At 42.6% G+C, this 16,522-nt stretch overlaps 1 protein-coding gene across 4 annotated transcripts in view; it reads left to right on the forward strand.

Moving 5' to 3' along the window:
• RBM23 (RNA binding motif protein 23) overlaps window positions 1-16,522 on the forward strand; it is a 1,244,959-nt gene that overhangs the window by 308,551 nt on the left and 919,886 nt on the right. For all 4 annotated transcript variants that reach the window (XR_011282968.1, XM_069633849.1, XM_069633851.1 and 1 more), the window contains one exon: window positions 2,164-2,210. Coding sequence is in view for 3 of the 4 variants with exons in the window: in XM_069633849.1 (XP_069489950.1) it covers window positions 2,164-2,210 (47 nt within the window). In the remaining variant the exon portion in view is untranslated. The remainder of the gene's footprint in view (window positions 1-2,163; window positions 2,211-16,522) is intronic.

Genomic DNA, 16,522 nt, shown 5'->3' on the forward strand with positions numbered 1-16,522 from the left:
ACCATTTCTGGAATCTGGGATTTCTTCTGACTCCAGAGGTCAATTAGACTTTTCTTTTATTTCACCCTCCTCCTGCATGCGCTTTAGTTTTGGGATCACTGGACCCCTTCTAACAAGAATCCATTGGAGGGGAGACCTCTCTGCTTAGTCTGTGGTTCATGCTTTGATATGGTAGCACCCCCCCCACCATACGTGGTATGCTGCCACGGACCACCAGGATCCCTAGTTGTTAAGAGGGATATCTATAATCTGGTAACCTGGTAAATTGGTTCAGCGGGTTAAACGCTTGTTGCTGAGATATGTTTGATTTCCAGGACGCAGGTTCGAATTCCGGCAAGGCCAACTCAGCCTTTCATCCTCCAATTGAGTACTAGTTTCGATTGGGTAATAATAGTAATGTATGTAAATAAGCCCTGTGTAAAGTGCTTTAGATTAAAGCGTTGTATAAAAAAACAAATTATTATTATAACAATCTGGCCTGGTGGACAGATTTTAAGAGACCACCCTTGTTATAGTGAATATGGAACTCTGAGTGGTTTGCCAAAACCCAATCTAGGTACGTGGATTAGCAGTTGAGTGTTATCCTCAGGAGAGTGTGAGTGGGGTCAGGGGCCCTCAATTAGTCCATACAGTATGGCACACAATCAGGGAGGAAGCCCTGTGGAGCCAGCCACAGACAAATGTAGTCTGGCAGGGCCAGTCGCAAGAGGAGACAGCAGAGGAGACAGCAGAACACTGCTCTCTGATGCAGTTAGGAGCAGGAACGCTGCTACAGTAAAACAAGTACATAGTTGTGCCAGGGGCGGGGGGCCGACAAGACCCAGCCATAGCTCAAAGCAAGCTGTGGCAGAATCCAGAGACCCCTTAACTGGGTGAGCAATAAAGTGCCCCAGGGTGGGGTGAATGCAGTAGAAACCCAAGACTGGCGGAGACCTCAGAGACCCCTGTAGATGGGGTAAAAGATACAGTCCCCCTGGGCGGGTTCAGAATAAGAGGACCCCAAGGCGGTGCATGACAAATAAGGTCACAAGCAGGGAAGAGAGAAGATGTTCTCCAAGGGAGAGAAGGAAAGAATACCCCAGGCCGGGGTGTGGGGAATTGAGGAACTTTGAACTATACAACCAGGCATGTAGCGAGAGAGACACGTTTGGTAGACTGGAACCAACTACCATCAGGAGAAGAGGAAGAATAAAGTGACACTTTGAACGGTATCACCAGCCAATGGGCCTGGTAAAATCCAGAGGAACACTTGGGTGGGGTTCAGAAACCAGCCACCCCTTTCAGGGTTGAGAGAGATTTCTTGCGAGATCGTTTCTGGTTGAGTTTGTTACACTTTTGTACTAATGGTAGTGACAGCACTTGTGTAAGATTAGGTTTGGATGGAGGACTAGTTCTGTTGTAAGACATCCTCATGAGCAACCTTTGTTGTTTTCTTTAAAGATGGAAAAGAGAACCTCATAGAAGTAGGGTCAGGGCAAGCCTTATTTTGGTTTAATAAAACACCAACTTTCAACATGACCTCTTGCCGTCTCCTGACAGCTTGCAGTTGACTTGACATAATCCAGAGGGCAGACCTTTTGAACCACTAACATTATACTCTATAGAAGCAACTTTTTAAATACACTATGCCTGGAGAACTTTCTAACCCAAAACTAACTGGTCAACCTTGGTGCCTGGAGGCCATGAATGAACTCTCCCAGTGATCCTAACTAGAAGGGTTAAGCACCAAAGATGCAGAACTTATTCTATTTCATAATATTACTTACCTGTAAAATCGCATTGCCATTTTCCCAGTACGTCAAGATAAAGATTCAATGTGTTGACTATATTGTGTGAACATTCCCTTATTCAATGCTTTAAAGTAATATACTGCACCTTTAGTCACCCTATTCTCCTCCTGAGAGCCGAGCCTTGGTTGCTCCTCCATATTTACCACTAGGAGAGTTGGGGAGATTTGATGACTTTGAGTAGGACATTTCCACCCAAACACAGGAGTGCACAACTCTCAACTGCTTCACCCAAACCTACAGAATAGTCCAGACATTTGATGGTTTATAAATGTAGCCCTTTCTGTAATTTTAACAGTATTTATTTGTCTATTTTTGTCTTTCCCCATCATCATACTATGCACTTCGTTTGGCTGTTATTCTATGACCTGCTTAGGATGAAAGTCAGAAGAACGAGGAGAAACATGACGCCGAGAGCAGCAGGTTAGTTGGACCGGACTGATGCACATGTGTGAGACAGTCCCTTTTGGATATTTGGGTTTGAATGGCGGGGGGGGGGGGATCAGTCATTGTTGCTTCACCCAAGTTTCTCTTGTCAAGATACTGAAGGTACCTCTTGGAACTCAATGAAACTCTAAACTGAAGGGCACATCCGGAGTTCCAAAAGCAAGACAAATTGTAGGGCCCAGGACTGATCTTTGGGAAGTCTAAAAGAGCGACTTGAATTTGTATAAAACAAGTGACCTCTTACAAAATGTTTATTTACAGTAAATACTGTATCCAAATGTGTAAGGGTGCTGACATAAGATGTTGCCCTTGTGCACACAACTATTTTAATTACATATTAATTTGCAATGAAGATAGCTCATTGATTTAAGTGCTTGCGTCCAAGATTTGGTTGAAATTGGCATCACGTATTTGAATCCCACATGTCCATCTCTGCCCTTCATCTTTGCGAGGTCCAGTTGTGTACCACTTAAAATGGGTAAGCATAACGCCTATTATGAGAAAACATGGTACACTTTTTTTAATCATCCTCAATATTAAAAAAGCATATGTACTTTTAAAGTGGCGATGTTTCTTACTCCAAGGTGCCAAATATTTTGATGAATACATGTGTGTAAGTATTTATATTTGAACTTAACGCACCATTGGTAGTTGATGTTATATGCCCAGTTAGCACACCACAACCAGTTTCCAGCAAACCCACTTAGCACATGATCACCTGTTTATATTATGACCTGTTATAAAATTGCATTTGGACTACTTGGATCAATCGATTTCCATAATCACATTGCATCTGGTTAACAATATACGCAGCATATCAATACAAGTTTGAATTCGGGTCCTGTTTTCGTTATGGTCCCCTAGCTCATCAATGCACGTTTCCAAAATGTTCAGTGGAACCTGTCATGAACGGCTCGCGTTTTCAAGGCAGACATTTCACTAAAAAGCACTCACGTATGTGTGAAAGTGATATTAGAAGTATTTTTGAATCTCGAACAATCAGAAAGGAGCGGAAGTCGCGTTTGTTAAAGCCAAATGACTTTAACATTAAGCGTGTGAGTTTATGGAAAACGCTGCAGCCCAATGGGACACTATTGTTATAAGCTAATACATACAACCATTGCCCAAGCCAATAGAAATCTAAAATAAGGTAATTCAAATCTAGCAGACATTGCCAAAGGCAAAGGGGGACTAATGAAAGGCCTAAAGGTTATGTAGCTTGTTACCCACATTTTGAGAAGCATATAATCATCACTGGTATAAGCACACATTGCCAAAGCCAAGGAAGAAACGGAGTAAGACCCGTTTCTTGTCAGTATTTGGGTAGTTGTGCAGTTGGGAAACAAGAGTGGCAAAAAGACTGCCTTTCTGGATAAGGTTATTCAGAAGGAGATGAGCATAATTTGCAGACGAGTATTATAGAGCACCAGTGTGAATGTTGTTTTCCCTGAAAAGTTGCTAACCGTTTAATGCTGCAAAATACTGAACATTGTGAAGCTATTGCAGGGCTATTCTAAGTTGTTCTTTACCACAGAAGTACTATTGCTGAAAAGCTGTCGGGGCAAGTAGTAGTTGGCCTGGCATGGGAGTAAACCAGGTAGAAGTTGATGAAGTGCTGTAAAGTGGTTCTGACAAATGCAATTTGTTTGTGGTGCTGAATAAAGAACTGTATAAACTGTTATAGAGAAATTGTATTCCAAGCAGAATACTCAGTTGTGGCAAATCATTGTTGTTGCTTTTGAAGAACTATGAAACTATCCTGCAGGTGAAGAGAATAATTCTGAAGTTTGTTCTTGCCCAAGAAGGGGAAAGACTATTTTGTTTTCTGTATTAAACCACTGGAGTGCTGGAACTTTCTGTTGTCAAAAACTATATTGGAACTGTGTTGCAAACCAGAATTTCTTCAATTCTTTTAGAAACTGTGGAGCAGAACCCTACTTGAATCTGGGGAAGGTGAATTCGCCCAGATTATAAGTAAAGACTATTGTTATATTATATCTATATCTATATCTTCTAGTTAACCTTTGAACTGCCATATATTACTTTACTGATTTATTGTATGTATGAGTGTGAGAAACAGATATCCTTTGTTTATTTAAGGCAAGGAAATTCTCATCCGGGTAGGTATAGTGAGGTGGTTAGCCATCCTTTTTGTTTAATACAATGTCATTTGTTGAACATTCTTCACAAAGTTGTCCGCCTCACGTTTCTGACCCCTTGCAGCAGGGAAGAAGAAAGATCAATGATTTTACCAGTTCTCTACTCCAATGTACACCGCTTAAAAAACTGCACCCCAGCAGTGGCCGCAATTGTGTTGCAGGCTGCATTGCCAGGCTATGCCTGCCCAAGCCAACCCCCAAGTACAGTGATCTGGATAGGGCCTCTGAGAGAATTCCCCTCTGGGCATGCATTTATTGCCATTATGATGGATTTTTCTTTTTTGTTTTAATTTTTTTTTTTATTACGAGGTTTAATCACCGAAGTGATTTTTACAAAAGAGAAGCAAACAAAGAGAAGCAAACAATCTTTAAAAGAAGTAAAGTAAAGATGGAGAAGTAACGATGAATTAGCAGAAAAAAAGAAGGAAGTAGAAGTAAAAGTATGATGGATTTTCAGAAACAGCCCTGCGTGACCGTTTTGAGAGTAAACCCTAGTTAGTGAACAGGGTAATTGACACTTGGGTCTACCTGAAATCTATCAATATACTGCAGACTAAGCAGTAAGGCAGACTTCAGAAGATATGGGGTGGTGTAATAGTACAGTTAACTACACATAAAACACTCAAAATGCAGAAGTACCACGCAGAAGTACAAAAATATACTAATTTATTAGGCCTTTAACTATAAGCATGTAAAGTAAAAGCAGAACAGTTATCACTACGCAGTTGACCTCAAAGCGAGATCCCACAGACTTTACAATGGAAAACAGTGAAAGCATTTCAAACCAATAAAACGAGGAAAACTAAGTAGTAAAGTGAAAAAGAAAATGCATTTAAAGGAGTAACCTACACCCTGCCTTAAAATGAAGACCCTTATAGCATCAGCAGTTCTAACCTACCAAGTAAATAGGCCTAGTGCCTCAGCAGAGTCCGTTCCAGGTATGTACCCGAACATTTATTTATTTGCAAGGCTTATACAACACTTTTATCCAAAGAGTTTGTTAGAGGATGACAGTACAATACAGTGAATAAAAGACAAAATCAATATGATTCAGATATTAAGTACAAGTGATGAATCTGGGAAAGGAGATCTGAAGTAGATGGTTCTTGAGCAGTTTTTTGAACTGTGTAAAAGAAAAACCAGAGCGAATATCAAAAAGTAAAGAATTCAAGAGCTTAGGCGCAAGGAGGGGAAATGAGCAACAGGTGGGATGAGATGCCGAAAGAAGTTACTGTGAAGCAGAACAAAGGTTGTGGGTCCGATGATGTAGAGAAATCAAAGATAGGGTGGTGCTAGAGCATTTATACATTTAAAAACTAAACAGAGAAAATGGAATTCAAAGCACTGCTGAGCAGATAACCAGTGGAAACATGAAAGATAAGCGGAAATAAGAGGAAAGAGCGGTAGACAGAAGAGAATCCTAACTGCAGAATGTGAAATAGAACACAAAAGAAGAATAACGTAATTTGGAAGACCTACATAGTGAGCAACAATAATAGTGACGAGAAAGAGCCCGATATTGGAACAGATTTTTAGCAGACGGAAAAATTAAGCAATAGACACATTTTCTTAATATTAAAAAGATGAAAGCAACAAGAGCGAATCAGTCGTAATTTGGACCTCGAATGAAATAGAGGGGTGAAATATGACACTGAGGTTGCAAGCATGCATAGAAAAGGGTAGTTGGAGCGGTGGGAAATAAATAGTTAAAGGGGGGAGTCCCTGGAAGAAGCTGGAAAAAATAAATGTCTTTATTTAAGGCAAAGAAAGCAAGAAGACATCCATGAAGAGAGAGCAGGGAGACCAGTGGAAAAACAAAGTTGAATGAATCATTAAAAGAAGGGAATGATAGAAGAATCTGTGTATAGAGATGGACATGAAAGCCATAATTTAAGATCAACGAAGCAAGAGAAGAGGTATGAAGGGTAAATAATACAGCATCAAGTTCCGACCCTTGTAGAACACTGTAAGAAAGAGGAAATGAGCGGGAAGTAGAGCCCTTCAAGAACACAATGAAACAATGATTAGAGAGCTAGGAGGAAAAACAGTTTGACCGTACCAGAAAATTCAAGAGAAGGAAGAGTGTAAAGTAAGGTGGGTATACCTTGTTGAATGCAGCACTGAGGTCAAGCAAGATCAAAATTGAAAAAAGTTTGAGATGACAAGCATGAAGAATAGAGTTTGATACAGACAGTAGTGCAGTGTCTGTGCAGAACCTGACCGAAAACCAGATTGCTGGGGGACGGAGGGAGTAAGTTGTGAGATTTCAGATAAGAAGAAAGTTGGACATGTACTAGTCATTCCAAAAGTTTAGCTAGATCTGGAAGAAGAGAAATTGCCTGAAAATTAGAGGGGTCAGAAGGATCGAGAGGGCTTTTTAAGCAGTGGAACAATAGTTGCTATTTTAAATGCCGAAGGGAAGGAGCCAGAAGAGAGAGCGATTAAACAGGGTTGTTGAAACCAGAGCAAGCACAGGAAGAGGATCTGACCTCCCATTCAGAGATTGGTGAAATACAAGCGAAAGAAGGAACATTTGAGAGAGAGGAAACACTAGCAGAAGAATCTGGAGAGTCTGAAGAAGCATCGTTTTTAAATGAAGATCTGATATTCTCAGTCTTAGCAAGAAAGAAATTGGAGAAATATTAGAAAACGAAGAAGGGGCAGGAGGGGGAGGAGTAAGAATGTTAAGATTAGTGAAAGAGCAATCATGGGGATTTTGCCTGAGATTGAATAAGTGTCTGGGAGTAATTCACCTTAGCCTATTTAAGAAAGGAAATCTACAAATGGAGAGATGAAGTGAATGCAGGGATCGAAATTAAGTTTGAATAAGCGCAGGAGTTAAAGGTAGCTTCTCTGTCTCCCGCATTAATGAGTGACCAGAAGCTACCATTGGGGAACAAGTAGCTAGTACATAACATTCTGCAAATCTAACATTCACATAAGATGCGCAGTTATCACTTTAATTATTTATGATCACTTATGCTTTAAAAGTCATAATAAACATGTCCTAATGTTTATTTTTTTATTTAAATTGATTTAGTGTAAACATAAACTTTTCATTTGGTTTCATAAAACGTATATCTCATTCTTAACAGTATTGCAAACATAGTAACATTGAAAAAGGGCGATTTTCTACAATCCAACATTTATGGGGTTTGGATCTTTTGAATGGTCCAGAATGTCTGCAAGAAATTGGACGACTGTATATATCAATTTCTTGTCCTGGCCTCTTAAGATGTTCCGTCATCTAGAGTCTCCTTCTTGTTGGTCAGAAATCTTGAATAGATCTCCAAATAGGAGTCTCTTGTCGTGAGGGCAGGGCAGATCATGATAAGATGTTTCAGAGTTTCAGGTGTTTTTTTTTATCCATGCAAAATCGGCAGAATTGTTCCGTTTTAGGTATTTGTCGAATATTTGCTAGTCTTTGGCCCTCATTACAACTCAGGCGGTAAGGGGTTTACGGCGCCGTAAACGGCGCCGACCCTTACCGCCTGAGTACGAGGTCCCTTAGCGCCATGGCGGACTTAACACCTGCTTTTAGCAGGTGTTAAAATCCATGGCGCTAAGGGACCATGGAGTTAATTACGCCACCGTAATATACGGTGGCGTAATTAACGCCTTCCCCACTCCCATTATGCCCTATGGGGCAAAAATGGGAATGGGGAAGGGTAAATGGGGATTGGGGACTTACCGCCCCGCCAAGGTCGGAATGGGGCGGTAAGTCCGCCAACCACCATGGCGTAAACGTAGTTTACGCCATGGTGGTAAAGTCACGGCCCAGGCGGTAACTTACCGCCTGGGTCGTAATGAGGGCCTTTGTCTAGTTGGAAAAGTGTTTAGATGGATTTTCATGAAGGCAGTACGAATAATTGGGTCTGGGAAAAGTACCAAATATTGTGGGAGTTCATGAATTGCTCGGATATCAAGTGAGCATTGTAGGTTCATGGAGTATCTTTGTTTTTCTTCCGATGTTTTAACCCAATCGTTTTGCTGTAATGTTTATTTATAGATTGTCCCAAATGCACATAGTTGAATTCACATAGGTGTGTTTGTTTGGCATCAGTTGGCCTGCTGAGCCAAAATACGCTGTGGTAGTTGTTTCTAGGCTCCCCACAATTTTGAACACTGCATGATTGAAGTTAGAACTGGATTTATTTTTTCATCTGTGAGCTTGAATCCTATGGGATTTCAAGAAAGGGGAGCGCCAGGGGCGATGAGACATACCCGTAGGTTTGAATTCTGAGAGGGGAAGCAGTATCTAGCAAATAAGTGATGGCAGATTAAATGTTAGTAAGACAGCAATCTAAATCACGAGAAGCAGAGAGCCCATCACCACAGTTTTGAGATCATATAGAGGTAATAAGAGCAGAAGAGTCCAATTACATGGGTCATGGCGCGGGACATGGAAGTTGAGGGTGAGCAAGGAAGGAAATTAAGGTTTGAGAATAGAAAAGGTTAGTAAAATAAAAAATGATCAGCAGGAGGTAAAATATGGGTTGTCATAGAATCAATAGATTCAAGACCAGAAGAACAAAAGAATAGGTAAATAATTCCACCTTTAGAGTGGGTATGAGGAGAGGGAAGTAATTTAAGATTTAAAGCTGAGGTAAGCAAAATTAAGGGGCAAGATCAAGGGTCCAACTGAGGAAGATGGATATTGAAACCCCCAGTGACAATTAGTGAAGAAATAGAAGAAGGAATATAAGAGAATCAAAGTAATCATGGAACGAGCCAAGAGATCTCTGGGGCGGTAAATTGTGAAATAGAAAGCTATTCAGGGGTTGCAAAGGAGGTTGTAGAACAAGTGAAGGGGCAATAACCCAATGAAAGTAAAATAATAAGCCAGTGCCACTTCCAGACTGGAGATGTCTTGGAGCGTGTGAAAAAAGAACAGTGTGAAGTAAGAGCTGCAATTGAGGCAGTGTCATAATGTCGAAGCCACGTCTCCGTAATGCAAAGAAAGTCAAAGTTGAGAGAGATAAAGAGATCAAGAAGTAAATCAGTTTTTTGACTTAATCGAACAAGCATTCCGTAGTTAAGACAAGGCTGAGTCATGAATAAAAGGGTAAGTAAGGTATGATTGAGAAGCAACATGAGACATGTTGTCTCTTATTAGAGATGTGAACAGGAATGTTCATAAAAGAAAGCACCATTTAAAAAAAAAGTAGAAGAACCATTAAAGTGAGAAAGCATAAAAGGACATAATCAATGAGTCATACTGCAAACCATGAAATAACTAGTATTGTGTGAAGGAGGTGCACCAAGGGGCATACAGGGAGCTGAAGTTGCCTTAGAGCACCTGCCCTTTGAACAGGATGCCCGGGCGATGGACACCCGGGGCAAGAGCCCCTTAAAAAGGGCAGAGGAGTGATGTAGTGATGTGAGTGGGGCCACACATCGCAAGGTGGAAGGCAGCAGCAAATGATTGAGCCTCAAGAGGGTGCCGAGTCTGACTCAAGAGTCAGACAAGCAGGATGGTAAGTGGAGGGTCCGCAGGCTGCGGCGTGCCTTGAGTCATGTGACCAGAATACGCCACGTAGTGATGTCACAGCCGCTGGGAGGTGGGGCCACCCGCCACAAGGTGGAAGGTAGCAGCAGATGATGATTAAGCCTCAACAGGATGCACTGCCAAGAGTCACACAAGCAGGATGATAAGTAGAGGCAGTAAGAAGTAGGAAGCCTTTAAAGACCCCCTAGTATAAACTTTAGAGAAAGGCAATAATTTGGGCATTGTTAGGAAAGATGTTTTTTTGCGGCTGCTTTCTTCCCATAGACCTCCATTGGATACCCTTTCTATTTGGTTTGTTTTTTATCATGCCCTAAACTTTTGGAGATGATTAAAGCCTTAAGCTTTACTTCCCTTGTCTTTTTGTCATTGCAGTGGGGAAACTGATTAGTCCATAAGACTATCAGTACTGAGGGACTGTGTCTGTTTTTGGGATTTTCTTGTATTGTCCAAATTGCACACATTACCCTAAAGTGAACTGCGGTTAGGAACTTTGTATCCTTTAACGTTTCTGTAGTGGCTTGTTGGTTACATTTACAATGTGCCTAGGATGATCTGGTGGAAGCGGATATTTTTATATCGTGTTTTATACCTTTTACTTGTGCACTTTTGCATTTGATGCCTGAATGTCTGTTGCTGGGCAGATGTTGTGGTCAGTGGCTATCCATGATTGGATAGCCACTACCAGTTTGAATGGTGCACATCCTTACCATTGGTCGATCTTCCAGTCTAGATCTTGGATAAAAAGTAGACATTCCTCAGATCATCTTTGGAGCCAAGTTCTCTACGAAGAAGAGCAGCCAGTTCACGACCTGAGGACAACTTCTACAACTGACCAACTACAGTAAAGTCACAGTGAAGTCTTTCTCCTCTGCCTGATTGCAGGAAGACAAATGTCAGTGTTTCCACCACTGGATCGATAGTAACAACTAGCCTCGACCCCTGCTTGAAGATCCGTTCTGTCTGAGCCTTCAGAAGTGTCCATGGACCAACCAGTGTACTGACCATGTCTCTCCTGGGCTACCTTGATGTAGCCATAGCTGTTCCAAGTGCATCCTTGGAACTAAAGGTTCTTCACCTTGTACAACAGGATGCCTGCTCCAGCATTTTCAGCCTTCTTGCATCAGCGAAATTCATGCCGGACCTGCTTGTTTGTTTGTCCCTGGCAGATCGCCTGTCACCGCCTGACCATGCTTACTCCCGTTGAAATCCATATTCTTCACATCCTACAGGTGTCCTGGGGTCACCTTCTCTGCAGAAGTCTTCATCTTTTCTTTGTTTGCGTATACAGCTGGAATGTATCTGGAACCGATTCCTAAGCAACACATCCAACCGAAACTAACTCTGCGTCCGAAAGTTTCATATGCACCCGCGATCCCTGGGCCTTCGTTGACCAGACCATCCACAGAAGACTGTGTCCACAACGGATTTCGGAAACCTCAGCAGTAGTCTTTGGAGAATATGGAAAATGGGGGGGGGGGATTCTGTGAGGAGTCAGAAATGTGAGGCGGACAACTTGGTAAACGTTTTTTACACTTAGCCATTTTATTAACTTAAAGGGTGTGACAAACGCCTCACCATTCGTAACCTAAAGAGAATTTCCCTGGCTATCAATACACTCTAATAAAAGGAATCTGTCCATCACACTTGTACATATATCAAACTCATAAAGGTAATCAATGGCAGTTCAAAAGTAACAAACAACAGTTAAGGTAATCATACACCTGATAACTGTATATTCTTGTAACTTTGTATCATCAAAAATGTTCTGTCGGGATGATTCCAACACAATTTATGAAAGTGGTCTTGCCACTTATTCTTCTCCACAGTCTTCAACCACAATGTAGTACTTTAACAGGTTCCTCCTGGTTCACTAACCTGCCAGGGGTACTACTAATGTCCCCTTATCCTGGTACACTCTCCTGCCAGAACCAAAACGCTTCTAACACCACAACAAGTACTCTGTGGTAAAGTTTACTTCAAACTGTTAGCTCAAGTCTTTTGACTTAAATTATTTTTGGGAACACATGATACACATTAGTGCTGTTTGTTCCACTCTTGCTATTGCCACATGCAATTCAGGTTATGCTTCTCTCCTATACTTTATATCAGGAGGGATTCTTTCCTGCCACTCTTCGTTTTCCTACTCTTACGTCAACCAAATGTTGGCAATGTTCATTTACAACACTTATCTTCTTTAGCTTTGGTAATGCTTGTTGACTTCCTGATCAACTACTGCCTCTTCTTCACTTTGGCAATAATGGTTATAATTAGTTCTCTTCAGGATTGTTCATTTACTTTGGCAATACTTATAAGTATTAGCTTACATTTATATTGTCCCTCTTTGTCTTGACAATACCTCTGGCCTTAATAACAATGATTATTACTTTCTCATTTTGTTTGGTCGCAAAGTTGCCATTATGCCAATTGGACGTCTTTAAATTAGCCAGTTATCGTCTACGGGGTGCACCGGGACAACCTGTGAATGGGAAACTCACCTGTGTATTCAAACGCATCCGATCAACTCGCTGCCACAGCTCTCTCTGCTTCCTCTGTTGCCTTCCGTACGTCAATCTGCTTCTTCTGGTTTCCCGCAGCCTGCGCTGGTACTCAAAGGCGCTTCCCCCGCTCCTCTGCTTCCTCTGTTGCCTTCCGTACGTCAATCTGCTTCTTCTGGTTTCCCGCAGCCTGCGCTGGTACTCAAAGGCGCTTCCCCCGCTCCTGGGACACTATGGTGCTCGCCGGCCACCAGAATACACGCAGTACGGAGAGCCTTTCTCTCCTGCTGGAAGTTTTCTGACAATCTTGCTTCCTGCTGCTTAGTCTCTGTAATCAAATTCAGCATGCTTGGAGACCCTCTCAGGACCGTCACCTGCTCCACATACAGCGGCGGCTTTGGCGCATCTGCTTGCTGTCTTCTTCTGCTGTCACTGCGAATGGCAACCTCTTAAATTACTCCACCTCCGGGTTCTGCTTCTAATAGCCTGCACCTTAGGGGGCCCTATATATTCGTAAATCCTGCTCAGAAGTGGGTCATGTGAGAAACCTGATGGCTTTCTCACTTATGGAGCCATGGGATTCTTTGTGCAGGTGGCCAGGGCACGGCCATCGCCTTTGGAACCAGACCTTGGGGGTGGACCAGTGTGGGATGATCACATGGGTGGGAGGGGTCCTTGGGGACAGTGGGAGGAATGTTCTCGGGAGAGACCCGGTATTTCCCCCTTTCTGACAAACCCCTACCCGACACTTCCTCCACCTTTATAGGTTATGAATCCTGTCCTGTTACCACCTCCCCAATTCCAACAGGTACTAACATTAAAGGGAGGCATAGGAGAAGAAATATATCCCTATCCGACATGCCCTCAGTCACTATGGGACATTATCATCTAAAACCCATTCACCCACAACCACCCATCTGCCCCTTTCACCCTGACAAATGCTTACAGAAGTTTCCCTCCATCATTAGGGAATACTAATACTCCCATACTTCCTCCCCATTGCCTTCTTTCAAAACCACTGGGACGAAGAAGAAGAGGAACTGAGCTATAAAGATTGCCCATAGGAACCAATGTACCGTGGATTCCGATGGGCAGTCTCCATCTTGTCGCATTAACGAGGACAGGCAGGGTCAGGCTTCCCTTTTCAACCACCCACACCTGACTCCAATTAACACTCCATGTCAGTATAAAAGGTGGAGCACTGAGACACACTTTGCGCAAGCTGGGGCTGCAATGTGCACCAGAGGAGCTGAAGAGCAGAGGAAAGTGCTGAAAGAACCCTGGAGAGTTAGGAAGGGAGCTGAGGGCCAATGCGCTGACCCTGTGTTGTTGAAGGTCTGCAGCAGGGCTGAGGAGCTTTGCCTTCCAAGAGCCAGAGAGGGCAGATCATATGCTGCTGACTCTGTCCACAGAAATACTTGTTTCCCCTGGGCATATGAAGGGAAGCCCAGGTACCTTGGGGGCAGGTGGGAAGACCCTGATCTTGACCCAGAGAGCTCCAGAGATATTGCTCACCAGAGCTGCGCTAATCGGGTGAGGCTCATTGCAGGAGAGAGGAAATCGCAGTGAACATGTGTGTGGCTGGAGCAGGAACCTGAGCATGGATTTGAGAAAGAAAGCAGGAAATAAAAAGGCCCATGCAAGGCATTATGCATTATGGGACTTGAAGTTCTTTTTGATATGAAGTGCAATTGAACTGTAAAATAAAGTAACAGAGTGGTCTGGTGGAAAACGAAAGTACGCTCATTCGAAAGACTCTGTGCACTTGAAAGGGGTCCGAGCCCAAACAAGGGAGACCCAGAAATTGTGTTTGAAAGTGATCTGAGCCCGAACGAGGGAGACCCATAAATTGTGTTTGAAATGGGCCTGAGCCCGAACGAAGGAGACCCATAAATTGTGTTTAGAGACGGTCTTTTGTTAAAGCCAAGGCTGAAGAGAGCCTGAGAAGATTGTGCAAACTGTTGAATCTTGTCAAATATTTGAACTGTGTAAAAGCCTACGACTAACATAAGGCATAGCACACGCTAAAGAATAAAGCTAGGGGAAGGGAACCCCGACAATGTAAAGTGAAACGGTTTGAGCCCGAAAGAGGGGAATTCAGGAAAGAAATTCAAAGTGAGAGGATGGGCCCAGTTGAGGTGTCTTATAGAGATTTAAAATACCTTTTCCATTGGAACCTTTGTGTTTGTGCTGAAGAGCTTGGAACATTTGTGTTTGTGCTGAAGAGCTTGGAACATTTGTGTTGGTGCTGCAAAATGTAGGGCATTGACCTGGACTTCGGGAAAAGGGAGACCCAAGAGGTCAAAACCCCAAACTTTGAGACTGAGTACGTGAATGCCTAGCGGGCTCTGGAGGGCTGAGCCGGCTACCCTAGGTGTACTCACATAGCATAGTGTGCCCATACGTCAAGTGCTCCACCACACCCACATGTTATACAAAGTGGGCAAGAATCTTATGATGCAATTCTGTCATCGTTTTGTTTCCCGCTGATTTTCTGTTTGTATTACATTTCCCTAATTTACGTGTATGGTATTGGAGCGAGGGCAGGCATTCGGTTTTCTAGTTTAATTGTTATTCTTTTGGGCTAACGACGGACTAGGACGGTTTTCTTTTTATTTAGATGGTAGAGTGTGCTCCGATCTTTAGTGTTAGGGCAAGACAGGAGTTCTTCCAACCCCCTTTTGAAGTAAATAAAACTGGTGAGTCGTCCTTCTTGTGATACCATGTCTGCCTCACAGTCATTAGAACCATTATCCTGCCTCTGACAGTTTAGTGCATCTGACTTCCCTCTTCCTCATCCCAGTACTTAAGACATTGTGGGACTTGAAGTCCCCAATGTACTGATTCTGTTTTTCTGCATAATTATGAACTTCAACTTTATTGAATTTCGAAGGCTTCTTGAATGAATCCTTAGAAAAGGGTTTTAGAGGATTTGTTGGCTGATTCAACTTTAAGGAAGTGCCATATTTTTCATAAGCCAGAGTACCAAGATTCGGGATCTCACGTGTTTTTGATTGTACAAAGTTTCACTACTCTCAATGCAATTATCTTTTTTTTTTAACAACACTTTATTATTTTTCACATAAACAATGATAGTAAAAGCAACAATGCTTCACAATCAGCATAAAGAATGAATTTTACAAAAAGACAAGAGCATCATAAATAATGCAAATCAAACAGAAAACCAACCGTAGTGAAACATAACCAGCAAGATAACCACAACCACACAAGACAGCACAAAAAAAAAGGAACTCCACCCTTTTCACTACGACTACCATAACCGTCAAAACAAGTCCACCTTCCCATCAATCATATAGAGCCATAAAGGGACCCCATAATTTCAAATAATCCTCATCCTTATCTTTATTATGAAATGAAACCTTATCATACTGTGCCAAAACATGTAATTCCGTCAGCCATTCATCAACATTAGGTTTCTTCCTCGATTTCCAAACCCCGAGTATTAACCTGATAGCCACCATTATGGCCCTATCAATCCAACAAGAATGTCTCGTAATTCGACAACCCCTATCCTTACGGGAAAGTAGTATGATATTCACTTCCGACCTCCGCAAAACCACATCAAAAATCAAATCAATTCTATCAATCACTGCCGTCCAAAACTCCAGCACTCTCGGGCAGTCCCACAATAAATGCAATAATGTACCCCTATGATTATTACAACCCCAACACAAATCATCTGGCCGGAGGCCCAGTCTAAACATCCTAACAGGCGTCCAATATAACTTTCCAATATTTTTTGTCGACTTAAACGTAAACCCATATCAGGACCCAAAGATAATTCCCTTGAGCCTGGTGGGATCAACCAGCTCACCTTTCTCAGCCAGAGAATGCTCTCCTGGGTCGAAATCACTGCACAGTGCTATAGTGGTCCGGATAGCCATCAGAAGAGCCCTCTCCTGAATTAAAGGAGTGCACCTTTCATTCATAGTTGCTTTTGCTGCTGCTGGCCTCATCCTTGGGTAGTGCAGATCGCTCCAGACGTCCTCCTTCTTGTCCCCAAGACTGAAGCCGCAGGAACCGTGAGTCTGCAGGAACTACCAGGAACAACTGCCGTGGCACCAGCTTTCTTCAGCGGAATAAGGTACTGTGCACATTTGGTCA

This window comes from Ambystoma mexicanum, chromosome 13 (assembly GCF_040938575.1).
Source record: "Ambystoma mexicanum isolate Mex_15411 chromosome 13, UKY_AmexF1_1, whole genome shotgun sequence".
Lineage (NCBI taxonomy): Eukaryota > Metazoa > Chordata > Amphibia > Caudata > Ambystomatidae > Ambystoma > Ambystoma mexicanum.